This window comes from Anas platyrhynchos, chromosome 1 (genome assembly GCF_047663525.1).
Source record: "Anas platyrhynchos isolate ZD024472 breed Pekin duck chromosome 1, IASCAAS_PekinDuck_T2T, whole genome shotgun sequence".
Taxonomy (NCBI): Eukaryota; Metazoa; Chordata; class Aves; order Anseriformes; family Anatidae; genus Anas; species Anas platyrhynchos.
Genome location: NC_092587.1, coordinates 53,073,257 through 53,088,911, shown reverse-complemented (window position 1 = coordinate 53,088,911; position 15,655 = coordinate 53,073,257). Strand labels below are relative to the sequence as shown.

The 15,655-nt window shown below is 45.0% G+C and overlaps 1 protein-coding gene across 1 annotated transcript in view; it reads left to right on the top strand.

The window, feature by feature from the left end:
* Nucleotides 1-15,655, top strand: part of EP300 (E1A binding protein p300) — a 61,956-nt gene that overhangs the window by 16,713 nt on the left and 29,588 nt on the right. The window contains exons 3-10 of the mRNA XM_027451182.3: nt 6,206-6,382; nt 8,727-8,988; nt 9,742-9,855; nt 10,725-10,961; nt 13,466-13,559; nt 14,292-14,426; nt 14,730-14,847; nt 15,208-15,382. Coding sequence (XP_027306983.1) covers nt 6,206-6,382; nt 8,727-8,988; nt 9,742-9,855; nt 10,725-10,961; nt 13,466-13,559; nt 14,292-14,426; nt 14,730-14,847; nt 15,208-15,382 — 1,312 coding nt within the window. The remainder of the gene's footprint in view (nt 1-6,205; nt 6,383-8,726; nt 8,989-9,741; nt 9,856-10,724; nt 10,962-13,465; nt 13,560-14,291; nt 14,427-14,729; nt 14,848-15,207; nt 15,383-15,655) is intronic.

The window sequence follows — 15,655 nt, the reverse complement described above, 5'->3', positions numbered from 1 at the left end:
ACGTCTTCCATTGGTTTGGCTGCTGGCAGGCAGCCTGCCTTTCGCTTCGTGCAGCCGAGTGAGCAGGAGCTGACAACAGGCATGTCTGACCGTTTTCTCCCTCCACCCATCTGCTTTTGTTCCCCCCCCCCACCTACAAATCCTCAAAAAGCAGAGGAAAACAGAGGACCCTGAGCAGTTGTTTGCAAAAGGCGGCTTTTTTTTTTTTTTTTAATTGGTAAATTTAGCCCTGTGTTGCTGCGAACGTGGGAGTTTGTGTAATAACTTTCGGGCGCTTCCTTCATCGCTGCAGAAACGTGCATTATTCAAGAGCTGTCCTTTGGCAGGAGGGGGAAAAGAGCAAAGCAGGCGCTTCGGTTCTGTTAACTGCGTCGGGTTGGCTTGCCAAAGTCAGCCTCTTCAGGTGAAGTGAGGGTTGCCTCTGTGAATTGGCTTTCAGTAAAACAGATGTGTTGTCAGCCATGGTTTTTACAGGCGAATAGCTTATGTTTGCTGGCATGTGAGCTAATTGGGAAGGAGGATGTTATGCTCTCCTAATAGCAGAGATGAGCTCCGAGCGGGTATTCCGTTTGTACAGTAAAACTGCCCGTGTTTCTGCTTTGTTCTGTAGTCCCATGGAGTTGCTGAAGCATTTTCTTTCTCTCCTCCTGAAAGATGGGCTGGCAGCAGTGGAATGCTTGATTTGCACATTAGGCACAGAGTTCCCCAATCTCTTAGCTGTGAAAGTTACTTTTTTAAGCCTGGAGATCCCAAATGTCTGCGTCACTGACTGGTTTGGGGTCACCAGGTGGGCATAAATTGGGATCGTGGTATCCTGCCACTTGTCTTGGGGTCCAATCCTGTTATGTGTGATACAGGCAGTCACTGAGATGGGAAGAAGCAATTGTCTGCAAACCATCGCTGTACCAGTTACATGACATTGTATCGAGGAGCTAATGCAGGCTTGAAACTCACCTGGTCATTTAAAATAATAATTTGAATATAGTTTTCTGATCCACTTCATGCTGGCTGACTGCAGAGCGAGCCCTGATATTAGGGAGGGGACGTGTTAAAGGAGAGGGTGGTGCTGCTCCGAGCAGGGTGTGGGCCCTGCTCTGGTACCAGAGTCAGCTTAAAAATACCTGTGGAGGTTTAGCCTAAAAGGAAATTCTGGAGAGGGGAGGAATTGTAACAAATTTAGCTTTCTTGAATAGCTTTTTGTTTTCTGTGTGCTTGCTGGTGTGCATGTGAAGTGTAACGGGAATGTCTGTCCTCTTAAAATAGAGTTTTGGAAACTGTTTGTAATGCTTTGATTCTTTCAGCATTTAAACATTTTTCAGGCTTCTTATTTCACTGGCTGGCCTTACAGCTTTGGCTAATTTAAGTGTAAACAGCGAATTCAAGCTCCACAGTAAGTTAAGAACAAATTTGTGTTCCCTGTCTTGAACCATTCTTCATTTGGAAACCCATATATATAGTTAAAACCTTCCTGTGGCTCTTCAGCTCTTCTGCTGGATTTTGCCTGGAGTTCCCAGGTTTTTGGGAACTTGTTAGAGGGGGAGAGGATTTTGCATACGAGTTGGTGGCTGTATTTCCGTGATCTTACAGCGGAGAAATTCACCTGACCTTCAGGTCATGTAGCTGGAGTATCCTGCTGATCCCAGAAGTGCTCTGGTACTCGATGAAACGGACATGAAGGCAATTCAGATTAGCAGGGAAATTACAGCCTTTGCTATGTGATTATTTCACTCTCGTGAAATCACTTCAAACATTTAGAGCTCCAGTGTTAATTTTGTCATTTGGCCTATTGTCTACTGTGAATATACGGAGTTCTGCTATTGTAATGGGGACACTGTTGTGCTTTACCACTGCTTAGCACTTCTGTTAAGAAAAATAAGTTGTAATGTTTTACAAATATGAACATAATTTAGATTTTCCGTACCTTCCTTTAAATAAGGCAGTAAGAAATGTCCAAGTCTTGTTCAAAATTGCAGAATTTTAAAGTGATGATACCCTCAAATAGTAAATTTAGGTAAGGGAAATGAGAAAAAGCTTGCTTGTTAGTGTTAGCACGTTCAGTGTAACGTTCATTCCACGTTATAAAGCAACCAAGAACACTGACCTTCTACATATCGCTTTCAAGAAGCATTGGATTCAACACGTGGGTCTGTCCATGGTGTTTAGATTCCATGCCCCAAGTGTGCCATGCGATCGAGCACTAAGCCATTGAAAGTGTGGCTGCACATTGTGGTCCTGAGGTGAACCAAGGTGTGAAAAATGGGTAATTGCTCACTTTATCCCAGCGCAGGGGAGGAATGTGTCTGGGGGAGAAAGGGAGCAGTAAGGACTTGTTTCTGGGGTGGGTAGGGGAGTTTCTTGCAGGGATGACAGTGCAGTAATGCTTGTCTTGCAGTACGTATCTTAAATGTAATGTGGTCAAATGCAAAGAATCTTTAGCAGGCCTTGCAAAGAATGCAGCAGGTATCACGGGCACAGGTTTGTTGTTGCCAAATTCCAGAAGAGAACTGCTAAAACTGCCTTCCTGCTTTAGGGAAGTTAATTTCTACCCCTGGACACGTGTACGTGGAAAGATCGCCTTCATGTAGCCTTCACCTAGTGCATGTACTGCACTTACCTCAACAGAGAGGCACGGCTGATGCTGCAAACATTGGATTATTTGGACCAATCTTCTCATATCTTCATTCTGTTTCTTCCTTACAATTAGCTTTGCAAATCTTCAAATCGGTCACAGTTGCTGATACGTAGCTGGCTTCCGAATACCAAGCTCTGAAAGCAACTGCCTCACTGACAGAGCAACAGTAGCAAATTTGGCATGTCTGCATGCACAGCTCCAACAGGTATGCCTCCTCTGGTAGGGGCTGTGCTTATGGCACCAACAGTAAAACGAGAGGCAGAGTTGTTGGTTGCTTGACTGTCATCCAAGCTGAAGCTGCATCTGTTTGGTGGCATGAGAACAAAGCAGTGGGGAGTTTCCTGTACCCCTGGAGTTGCCCTGCTCCGGCTGGGGAGGGGGGACAGGAAAATTGAGCGGAGTTGTTTTCAGCTCGCTGTGGCAGGAAGAAGCATTTGAGGTTGTCACCTATTAGCCATGTGTTGTCATCCTTCATTGCCCTTTATTTCTCTTCTCCTTTACTGTGATGTGCCTTTGTCTGCTCTTCTTCATGTGCAAGTCCTTGTGTACGTGATAAAAGGAACTCGAGGCTCTGAGGTGAGGAGGAAAACAGCAGATGGGGGGGAATGAAGAAGAAAATGGAAAGAGCAGTGGAAGGAGCGAGCAGAAGTTGTACTCACTGCCTCTGAGCTGTGACTCGGCCATGTAGGGTTTTGCGTGGTATTTCAGATGAAGCCGTAGACCTAAATGGCACTGATACCACCCTTCCTTGGCTGGTGCTTCTGCACTTGATGGTGTATTTACCCCTCACGCCCAGCAGGTCACTAATTTGGTGAACTGTATGTCAGTCTTTCTGGTCATTTCCAACAGATGAACTTAAGCACTCTTCTGAGGTGCTGCTTGCACGTGGCTTTTAGGGTCAGTTTGCTGTGCCTGCTGTCTGTCCTGGTCAGTGCTTTGCTGGTATTCGCTGCCTCTGTGGGCCGGGACAGGATCACTGGGGTCAGCTGGGCTGAGTGGGGCACATGGTCTGCTGCCAGCTCCCAGAGGATGGGGTGGGGGCAGAAGGTCCCCTTTGGGGGGTAGGTGATGGTTCTCGGCCCTAGGGAGAGTGCATTTCTGCCATGCAGGTGACCTTACTGAGGGGCTGATTTTGTACCCCAAACAATGTTAATGGCTCAGCTCACGCTGAAGAAAGCATCAGAGATATCGGTGCTTTGTCAGCCTGAGCTGCACATCTGAAAAAGCCAGGGGCTTCACCTAAAACTCGTATCTAGCCGTACTGTTGTGGGTACAAAGGTTGACTGGCACGGTCAAACCTCGTCCCTGTGTTTCATCAGAAAGCTTTGCTTGCCAGTGACATAGCAGAGGTGCTTTGGGAAGTCCGGGTTTGTCTTACACCCCTTGCCAGGACAGAGCTGGCTCATCAGGCCACGCTCATTCTGAGGCCTTGGCTATCAACATAAGTCCCAACTTGCTGAAGGTGAGCAAATTGATTTCTTTTTTTCTCCCCATGACATCAGGGTGTGAAAATGTGCCTTCAACCTAATCTGAATTGGCTGCTTAGTTTTTCTTAAGGCTGGTAGCAGTGTGTACTCTGGTAACAGCTAACTATGAACGCGAATTCAATTAACTTAAAACTTTGCTTAGAAATGTCCATTCTTTGAGATGTTCCCAATTTCAACCTTTCTGGAACCAGAGATCAGGCTGTCTTTCCAGGAAAACCCACCTTGTTTGCCTAAGGAAGTAATTCCCACTGTCAGTCCTCCACTGACCTGTTGGTCAATTCGAGGCAGCAGTGACAGTGGGAAAAGTCTCCCCAAAGTTATCAGTGCGTTTGGCTCTCAAGATTTTTTTCTTCTCCATCCAACTTGCACAGAAGAGAGACCTTACTGGTCTTCTGCGTGGAGGCAGGAAGGCCTGAAGTCTTACTACCTGCCTCATTTCTGGCAGCAGCTACAGGACTGATCTCCGTGTGCGTATTCCTCGTAGCGGAGACATGACAGAGGCAGTGCCGAGCGGGACAAAGGAAGTGTTTTTAGTTCCTCCTCGTTGCGCAATTTGTCTGCCACACGGAGAGGCCTTTTCATTACTCTCCGGTGAATTACTGCTGTGTAATCGTGGTTATCGCGTGTGGGGCAAGAGATGGGGGTTGTCCCCAGGGAAATTCATTTAGATATCGAAAGTGGCAGAGCTGTCAGCGAGGTTTCTGCCCCGTTTCCTGTAGCATAGGTTTGATCCTGCTTTATTTATAAATGAAGCTGAAGGCCTTTGGAAAGGATTGGCAGAAGTTACAGCCTGAGGAAGGAAAACTTCTGGCTAATCACAAGTAATCTCTGGACTTGGGGATTGCTTTTCTGTGTACATTGGAGAGGCTCGGTGAGGAGCAGCACCAGGGTGCTTCTGCTACAGGAAGAGCGTTTGAGGGCAAGTAGAGGAGTGATAGGAAGGAGACCTGTGTTAGCAGCTTGTGTATGCTTTTCTGGATCCAGGAAAATGCCCAAACTTGAACCAAAAAATGTCAAATAGACTGAACGTTGAGTCAAGTGCTAATCTGAACTGAAGCACACAGCTCTTTCAAGTATTTTTGGGCTTTATTTTTGTGAGTTATGGCTCCTTGAGGATCCTGACTGAGTAATGGTGAGAGCCTGGTAATCTGAACAAAAATCTCAAATATTCCTGGTCCTCTATCACTGGTTGTTTTGGTCTTAGAGGCCCAAATTTTCCATGAAAAATAGATGGGAATCAAATGGAACAAGCTAAAGAAGAAATGATTTCATTGGCACGGTTGATGGATCCTAACTGTTCCTCGGATTTTGGAGTGCTCCAGGGCACCAAACCACAGATTCTGGTGTGTTAAAACTGTTGAATATGCAAAGGGGGGATGCACAGTGCAGAAAGCAACGTATAGCCTGTACATATAGCCTGTGCGAAACACGAATCTACTTCCCCTATAAATGAATGGTTCAATAGCTTCGTGTTGTTAGCAGCGTTCCTGCTGTCTCCTTTGACCTTGAGTACTGCTCGCTGCAAACCAGTTCCTGTGTCTGGGTGATCACGGTGTTACCTGTGCCTGTTCTCTTGAACTGAAACTGGGGTGTGCTGCACGTGCAGTCCTCTGGAGGGGAGCTGTGGGAGTGCTGACAGCTGGGTAGGAGGTATTTGGGATAAGCCCTGCTGATATGGATGAAGGGGGCATTTGTCCCCAGGTGGACTGTACACAGATGCAGGGAGCAGAATTCTTCTTCCAGACTCGCGTTATGTAGTCCATGGTGCAGAGTTGTGACTGAGAAAGCTGGAATGAGAAACGTGTTGAATGAATTCTTTATAATAAAGAAAGAATCAGGCTAGTTCTGACCAGACTTGTCCTCAAGGTTGATAAATTGGTCTTACTCTGTTTCTAGGATCCCTGAGGTAGAGGAGTTAATGTGTGGTGGATGTGGATACCTACACAAGAAGGGGAGCATGTGGATCAGAATTGCATTGCAGTCGTTTCATGGCTGTAATCATTCTCGCTTCTCTGAAGTGTTCATTTGCCTTTTGAATTGCGAGCTACGTTATCTTACTTGAACATCTTGCCATTTTAATTCCTAGATGGGAATGATGAGCAATCCCAGTCCTTATGGTCAGCCATACAGTCAGAATACTGGGCAGCAGATCGGAGCCAGTAGTCTTGGACCTCAGATGCAGAATAAAGCCGGACTGCAAAATAGCCTCCCGCAGTTCCCAATGGACAAGAAGCCAGTGCCTGGGGCAGGAATGCCGAACATGGTAAGTAGAATGAAAAATGTCCCCAGTAAATGTTGTAGCAGTGTGCAGTGCTCAGATGTTGCCCTGTTAAAGGTCTTGCAGCTGTCATACCCAGTGTGAATTCATGCTCTGTATCAACATGCAGTGCGCTTCAACTCCTGAAAGGGCTGGTGTGGAAAAGAGGGCTGGGCTGTTGCTCCCTCTTTTCATAAGGTGCACCTCTGCTCTTCACCCTTCAAACCCTGTTAGCAGAGGAAATGAAAAGGAGCTCCTTATCCAAAGTGACCTTTGCTCTCCAGTCCCATCCCTGCTCTTGGTTCCTTGGGTCTCAGTGTGAAATCACCTTGAGGGTTGTTTTCCTGCTGCTACTCACTGATGCTTTTGGGAGAGAGAAGCAGCTCTCAAACATATCACGTGCGATAGTGCCTCGAAGCCCCAGTTGTGTGTGTTATTGTGCTCTTACATGAACACGTGCAATGCTCCTGACGTTGCTGTAGTAGCCCTGTCACTCCCCCTGGCCCTCCAGCACTGTTACAGCAGCAGGGCATGAAGAAGGGGGAGGTGAGTGGTGGCCCAAGCTTATAAATGACGAGCATTAACATTAGACTCCCCAGCCTGAGTTTAGCACTAGTGCCTAATGTTCTAGGAGAGCAACAGCTGAATGTGTTTCCCTCATTATTCTGAAAGTTTAAATTGATTGGGGGAAGACATACAGCATTGTCTTACTTTTGTGCATATATGTTCTTGTTTGTGAAACAAAATCGCTCTTCTGAATATAGCTTGTGTTTCTCACTGCTTCAAATTTTACATTGATTTTTTCTGCTTCCTTGGGGTTCAGTTTCTTGATCTTAGTAACTTGCTAAAAAAAAATGCTTTGAGGTAACTTTTGTGCCTTAGATAGAGCCCATGGGGTTAAGATATCCAATTTATTATTTTTTTTTAAGTTGATTATGAAACACCAGAATCCTAATGCAACCCATTGGTTGTATGAACCACTAAAGAAGCAGCCAGAACTTGCAGATCAGTATCTCAGCTGTCAAACTGGTGTTCAGTGCAGACCGTATGACTCTTGCAGTTGAGTTACTACCCTGCTGGGTCTAGGAATGAAACGTGCTTGCTATCTCAGTTGTCTTTTGGGCAAAAAAGACTAAAATTGCAAAAAAGACAGAGTGATACTGGAGCACAGAAGAACCATGAGGGGACTGAGTAACTGGTAAAGCCTCCTTGTCAAATGAAAGGTTAGTATAGGTATTGAAGGGCTATGGAAGAACTGGGGTTTAGGAATCATCGAATCGCAGAATGGTTTGGGTTGGAAGGGACCTTGAGCACCATCTGGTTCCACCCCCCTGCCATGTGCAGGGACAACTCTCACCAGCCCAGGTTGCCCGAAGCCCCATCCAGCCTGGCCTTGAGCACTTCCAGGGATGGGGCAACCACAGCTTGTCTGGGCAGCCTGTGCCAGGGCCTCATCATTCTCATAGTAAATAACTTCTTGCTAATGTCTAAGTTAAATTACCCCTTTTTAATTTAAAACCAGTATGCAGGTAGTTGAGCTCTTTAATAAAAAAAAAAAAAAAAAAAGAAATCTTCAGAAACATTCCCTAAAACCTTCAGTGAATGAAGAGTCCGTTAGAAACAGAAGGCTGCTGAACTGAAATGAGACAAGTGACACAGAGTCCCTCTTCTTTGTGAGTGCTTCTCACATTTCACTCGCAAGAAACACAAAAGTCTGAAGACATAAACAGAAGTATGGAAGAAGTAGTAGGTGTTGCCGTACTTGACATTACTTCTCTGGCCTGCGTTATGCTGAAGTTGTGCTGCTTCTCCTACAGAGACTGGCAGATCCTTTTTCTGAATGTGTGTGTGCGAGTTTCCTAATGGCAAAAGGTTCCCAAACTTCCCCTTCATTATCCTTTTCTAGGAGTCCCACAGGAGGGGAAAAACTATCCATTTTAAAAGGTGCTTTCTTCCACTAATGTAAGAATTGGGGATACGGTTCCCTAGCCTCTAAAATGAGGTGATCATCTGAGGTTGAAGTGCTGTTAATATTTTTCTGGTTGGACTAGCACCACAAATTACTTGTGAGCATGTGCAAAGTTAAATTCTGCCAGTCCTCGATAAGGCGAGAGCTAGAAATAGGAGGGTGTGGTGTGGGGAAGACTTTGTGGTTGGCAAGAGAAGTGCTGCCCACGCTGTTGTTGAGGGGTTGTTTAAAATGGGTCATCCAGAGGTGCAGATAGATGGGATATTCCCTTGGTTACACAGCGTAGTGATTCTTCATTGATTTATTTTTTGGTGTTCACATGCTAAATAGATGATTCTTAAATAGATTTATTTCTGGGCATTTCTTTTCTGCCTCCTCCAGGGCCAGCAACAGGCTCCCCAAGTTCAGCAAGCTGGGATGGGGCCAGCAGCATCACAAGGAATGGGGTCTGGAGCCCCAACAGCGGATCCGGAAAAACGCAAGCTCATCCAGCAGCAATTAGTTCTCCTCTTACATGCTCACAAGTGTCAGCGGCGAGAGCAGGCCAACGGTGAGGTGCGACAGTGCAACCTCCCTCATTGCCGAACCATGAAGAATGTCCTGAACCACATGACACATTGTCAGGCTGGCAAATCCTGCCAGGGTAAGTGAAGGAGTGGTGATATAGATGTCAACCTTTGCAAGACCAAAAAGGCTCCTAGTAAGAGAGAACAAGTGGGCAGCTTAGGAAATGGATTTTTTATTTTTTAAATTGTCTGTCCCCTTAGGAATGTGTATGGTAAACTTCTGAGTCTTAAAGTTTAGCCAAGTTAAGGCAAGATAACAAAGAAATGAATTAAGATGTTTTGCTCAGCTTTGTAACTCACTGCTAGGCCTTTTGGATGCTGCCTTCTGCTGAGGGCAGACACAAAGGAGGAGTCTGCTGGCAGGAATCTGTATCCCCTAAAAAGAAGGGAGAAGTCTCAAGCAATAGGTAGCCAGGAGTTAAGCTGCTTCTGGCACCGGTGAACTCTTCAGTCTATCCTAATAGCCAAAGAAAATGTGTGTTATCTTCTTGTTACCATCCCTCGTCAGGGTTGTGCCAGTGGCTGGCATGGTAATTGTTTGATTCCATCTGTCTGGTCCCTGATGTGCATGGTGTTGTCCTCTGAGCTAGGCTTGGATGCGTGACATGGAGCTTCCAAGCAAGCTTTAATTGAGCCAATAGTATTTGAAGGAGTCTAGCTATATTTTCAGGGTTAGTTAGTACCGAACTACTTAAAGTAATCCTTTACTGAACTGTGATATAGATGCGTGTTCCAAGAGTGTTTGCTCCCTACCTGGGTTGTATTGACCACGTTGAGATGCTGGCAGTAGTTTGTAAAGGTTTTCCTTTCCTTTCCCGTCCCTTTCTCAGTGGCACACTGCGCGTCTTCCCGACAAATCATCTCGCACTGGAAGAACTGTACGAGACATGACTGTCCTGTGTGTTTGCCTCTCAAAAATGCTGGAGACAAAAGAAACCAACAATGTAAGTCTGCTACAAATTCCCCTGTATTAGATAAACCATGAAATTTGTGTTAGGAGTTGAACTTGCTTGCACCCAGGTGGGTAATGGTGATGCTCTTGGACCTGGAAATGTGTAATAGGATTTTCCTCTTGCTTTGTCGTGGCAGAATATTTTTCTGTCTCTGGTAGCTAGATTTCTAACTTCCAAATCAAAATCTATTGGATTTTCCTAGCAGGAGAGTGGTAAGGGTGAACAATAAACAGTACTCTCAACTAATTGATTTGCTTTTCTCTACCACCTCTTTGAGCTGACGAGCTTCTGGAGACAGACATGCGTATGCAAAGATGGTTGTGCCATTTCAGTCCTGATGATCTCTGTTCTGTCTTCATCCTCTGACTGCGTTATGTTTCTTTCCCACCTCCCTTTTCTGTCCCTATGCGTTTTCCTGCCAAAACTTGCAAGATTTGTTATCATGTTACCTGTATACTTTGGGCTCTTCTCATGACCACGGTGAGCTGGGATATTCATGTTTTAAGAAAACAATAATAAAATGAAAAACCATGACAGTGGCTGTTGAAGAGCTAGACCGTGCTGTCTTTAACCTCTGTGACCTAGGTGCCTCTGTTCTCAGTTTCGAGCGAACAGATGTCCTAAATATTTAGTGTGGGTTTCCTCAGCAGCTTGAAGGGAAAACAGCATATTCCTGGAATGACTGGTTGGATCAAAATTTGTCTCTGTTTCATGACAGCTTTTCCAAACCTGGCCTCTTATCTGCGTAGTCCTAGAAGGTGGTGGTGCTTTTGAATAGCCAGTCATCTCTTTTTCCCTGTTTTTATGGATCTCTGGCTGCCTTCTGTTGTCTTTACTAACTTTTGGCATGTTTCTTCCAGCACTGCTGGGCGGAGCTGCCGTAGGACTTGCAAATACTGGCTCGGTTGGTGTGGGGCAGCAGACAACGCCCAGCATAAGCACTACCAGTCAGATAGACCCCAGCTCCATCGAGAGAGCCTACGCAGCCCTTGGACTGACCTATCAAGGGAACCAGATGCAGACACAGGCTCAGGCTCAAGTGAAGAATCAGCAACAAGGACAGCAACCCCAAGGCCTGCGCCCTATGAATCCCATAAGTAAGTAGATCTGTCAGTTAAAACACAAATTACAGGCAACTTTCTATGCTATATCTGATGCAAATTTTCTTACCTGATACCTGAAGACAGATAGTTCAGATATCTGAATACAGATACAGATAGACCTGGGATATCAGGCTGCTCAGTGCAATAGGGAACGTTAGAGGACCGAAATGCCTTCCCTTACAAAATTTTTCTGTGAAAAGTGTTTTCTTTGGAGGGAAAAAGTATTTTGGGGGATAAAGGTTTTCCAAATAACTTTATTCTAATGTTGTTTTTTAGCTTCATTATTGTACTGTTGTGCCAGTTCCAGGAGGTTTGGGAGTTTTTAATTGGAAATGCACGCATCAAAATGCTTGTGTTTAAGCGTGCTTTCCTTGTCACTCAGACTGTAGCATTTTACAGTTGTATCTCAGATGTGTAATGCTTCTTCTAAAAATTTGTGAAGTAGTACATACAAACCAGCTCTCTGAATCTTGTCTTGTGGACTCATGTAACTGTAAGCTGTGTGGCTTATTGCAAAATCACAGAAGACATGAGAATTTTAATGTGAAGAGTTTAATTGTACCCTGGCTGTCATTGGTGTCCAATCAAGTAACCCTTAATCATCAAATCCGATGCTGATAGTTTGAGATTACATCAGAGGAATTTTTTTCACCCTCAGCTCTTAGCTTGAGTTGCTTAAGCAGTGCTGGTTTTTAATTGAAAAGTGGAAATATGGGCTGGTAGGCATTTAACCCATGCTTGTATGGGATTGTAGTGCTCCAGCCTATATGCTCTGTGACAAACTCTTGAATGAAATGAGTGCTGTGTTAGCGCAGGATTGCCAGTGGGAAGGACTGAGAGATTGCCAAGGAAAGTAAGCAGCTGGTTGCAGGCTGCAGTTCTGATGTGCTGTTTCTGCACAAAAGAACATCGTATTCCTGAGTTACTCAGGAGAAGACTGATAAGCAAAGAAGACTTGTTAATGAGATGACTGATCCTCGTAGGTCACATATGTCTTGTATACTGCTGCAACATTGCCTTCAGTGTGAAAAGAGAGCCTGGTCTTAAAACAGGAAGATAAAAGATGATTTTCTGCTGTATGTTAGTGCTTTACAAATGAATGAATTTCTAGAAGGTCCAAAATGTTATGGTAAGGGGCTTAGGAGTTTGAAAGAGATGTAATCAGTTTTTTGAAGTGGTTCTCTGCTTCCTTTCTTCAAAAAAATGAGACAATTTGGCCTGTGACTTCTTAATTGGGCATTCCTTGTAGCACTGATTCAAAAAAAAAAAAAAGCTAAAGAGATGGGGTTGAAAGGTTCTTGGAGAGTGAAGAACTGGTGCTTAATGGAGAAAGGACAACCATGGAGAATGTGGACGTTTGACTTGTTTCATTGTTAGGAGTGGAAATTAGAAAGCTGAGGTAGGAATCAGCTTATGGACTGACTGCATGCCACCTAGTTTAGAAGAAATACTGGGATTTGGTGAGGACTCTGGTTTTGAAGAGATGCAGTCCTCCAAACATTAAATAAATCATTTTGGGCAGTTGAAAAGGGAGAGGTGAGGCAAGGGTTTACAGTTGTCTTCTATACCAGCTTGTTCTCAGATGGTGTAAAAGTGAATTTGTGGATAAAAGTGATTAGGCTAGGGGGGCTTCAGAGAGCTGTATGAAGGGGCTGTTAAACAACTGACTAGGAGATTAGAGGTATATATTAGACTTGCTTAACTTAGTTTCAGTGGATTTCTCTGGTACACAGTGTCTAATTTTGCTTGAAGTATGAATTCTGTAGGATTCGGATGTCTTAAATACATGCAAAGCCTTGTAATGGGTTTCATGCTACTCAACTTCACAAAGTGATCTATTCAGAAGTTCTGGGCAGATATACACCGCATTTCTCATCATTATTGGAGTCTTAACTGCAGTGTGTAGGCACTTCTTACGGTGCTTGAGATCTGCCATGATGCAGAAAATGAGACGTTGGTACATAAATTACTAGCACTTCTTCCTGCAAAGGTTTGTCGGATTTTCCTCCTTTTTAGCACGAACACAGGAGTTAGCTGTAGGTTCCCTGAGTGTGGAATGAGTGAGAGGGGATCTTGCCAGATGTAGTTGTAGCTGATGCTTTGTTTTCAAAGCCTTTGAATATCTATCCTAAGCCTCTGAATCACAGAAAAAACTTCTAAGCAAACAACAGAATTGGTTTGTAATGCTGGACCTTTAGAGGGTCACAGGAAAGGACACGGGTACATAACATGGCAGCAAATGTAAATGGCTTGTTTGAGAAGTTCAGGAAGGTGTGCAGAACAGTAATACTGTGTGCTGCTTCACCTTGAGGTCACCAACGTTGTGCCTCAGACTTTAATTTGGTAAAAGGAAGGGATAAGTGGTAAAGAGAGCAGACAGTAATTAAACTCCTTCCACAAAAATCAAAGTACTTGAAAGTCTAGACCCTTGTTACTGCTGAGCAATTGCTGTTCTTGCTTAGTAATTAAGCTGGTTGTTTTATACTTATGTTTTCTAGGTGCAAATCCAATGGGAGTGAATGGAGGAGTAGGGGTTCAAACCCCCAGCCTGCTGCCTGACTCAATGTTGCATTCAACCATGAATTCCCAAAAGTAAGTTGAATAAATTTTTGCAACCCAGTGTTTTGTTCAGCTGCAAATGCTGATGATTGCCTGTAGTAAATGAGATGAAGGCGATGGGAGTAAGGGTTTGCACGCTTGTGCCGAGAGGGGCTGAGCAGATCCTTGCTGCTAAGGACAATTGGCAAGGAAGCCGTGTAGTTGGGATATCTCAGTTCGTATCCTTTCTAGAGGTCTTGGTGTCCACTTGAACTTTGGCACTTGGTGCTTGCAAACTGATTTTCTTAGGCCATCGAGGCTATAGATGTTATCTGGATTAGTATCTGGGCAGATCTGAAGCACTGGTGCGTTTGCTGATTAGGATGGCATACCACGAACTTGCCGTTGCTCCACAGTGGGAGTAAGGGGTGAGTTGTTCGCTGAGGTGTAAAAGTGATCCTTATGCTTAAGTCTCATGGCACTTCTTGAATAAACAGTGGGGTAAATTCCAGTGATTGTTATCTCTCCCTTTTGGATTTTCTAGCTTTTGTTCCAGTTTTCCAAATCCTTGGGTAGCACAGCGTGTACTCTTTCATGGTCCTCTTTAATCCTGCGAGGGATGCGTTGTTTTGGTGTCTGTGCAGCTATTTCTGCACAGTTTGTCCATTGATTAAGGAATGGCTGAACTAGCACTTTGTGCTAACATTAGTCAAAAAGAGGCTATGACTGTAAGATGACTAAGCTTGGGCTGGACTTCCACCCTCAAATTCTTACTTTGTTTTGAAGCTCCATGATGAGTGAAAGCGCCAACGTTGCCAGTTTGGGGCCTATGCCAACAGCTCAACCATCCAATACTGGAATCCGAAAGCAGTGGCATGAAGACATTACTCAGGATCTCCGAAATCATCTTGTTCATAAACTGTGAGTAGCTAGCAACAAAACTAAGGGGCCAGAGTGTGAGTTTTGTGAGGGTTGGTGAGAAGGGAAAGCAGAAGCCTGTCAGAGGTGCTCCTACTTTCCTTGTTCATGGAGCTGCACGTACTGCTCCAGGGCTGTCGTACTGGAAGTGTTCCACTCTGTACTTGGGCCATCAGCATGATGTGAGTGTTGACCTGGGAGTGGTAGCAGTGCCTCAGCCTGTTGGAAGATCTGCTTGCTGCTTTGGGTTGGTGCTGAGGCCCTGGTTTGGAGACAACCTAATAGCTTGTGTGCTTTTTCCTTCAGAGTCCAAGCCATATTTCCTACTCCTGACCCTGCAGCACTGAAGGATCGACGGATGGAGAATCTGGTGGCATATGCTCGGAAGGTGGAAGGCGACATGTATGAATCGGCAAATAGCAGGGTGAGATACTGTCCTCTGTCATCATTTGCACATCTCTGAGCCTCCTTGGCAGTGATTGGGGAGGAGGAGGAGTGGATGCACAGATGAGCCTCCCAGGCTGAGGAAGAGCATGTGCCAGGGCTGCTGGTGTCTGCCTGGTGTGCTGGGACTCGGGGTGGTGCCTGTGGTGTTGTGCTGTGCTTGAGACTTGCTGGGGTCTTGCAAAGGCAGCACAAAGCTTCATGACAGTACCTGCAAAAGGAAGAGCTTCTTTCCCCTTTCTTCCCTCACCCCCTCGATTGATTTGATTACTTTGATTACTGTGACCCGCTGCCTTTACTTAATGCATCTCCTTTCCTGACTTGTGCTCCTCCCCTGCAGGCAGAGTACTATCACCTGCTAGCTGAGAAGATCTATAAGATTCAGAAGGAGTTGGAGGAAAAGCGAAGAACCAGGCTGCAGAAGCAGAACATGATACCAAATGCACCAGGCATGCCACAGGCTCCCATGAATCAAGGGCCCAACATGGGACAGCCTCAGCCAGGAATGTCTGCAAGTAAGAACAGCTGGATTACTTACTACTTGGTGCAGTGTGATTGTGTACTGTCTTTATGGTAGACTGAGCATTTTGCCCTCATCGTTTCACAGATACCTGGCTTACTCAAAGTTAAACTCAGCTTTCTCATCTTCAGAAATATTTGCCAAGTCTTTGCCTTGCTTATCTATTAATTGATGGCCATAGGTTATATAAAATCTTTTAGTCTTGTTAGCAAATTGAAATATCCTAAACCTTTTTTACACTTGTTTTGATTGTTTTGAGGTTGGAGGG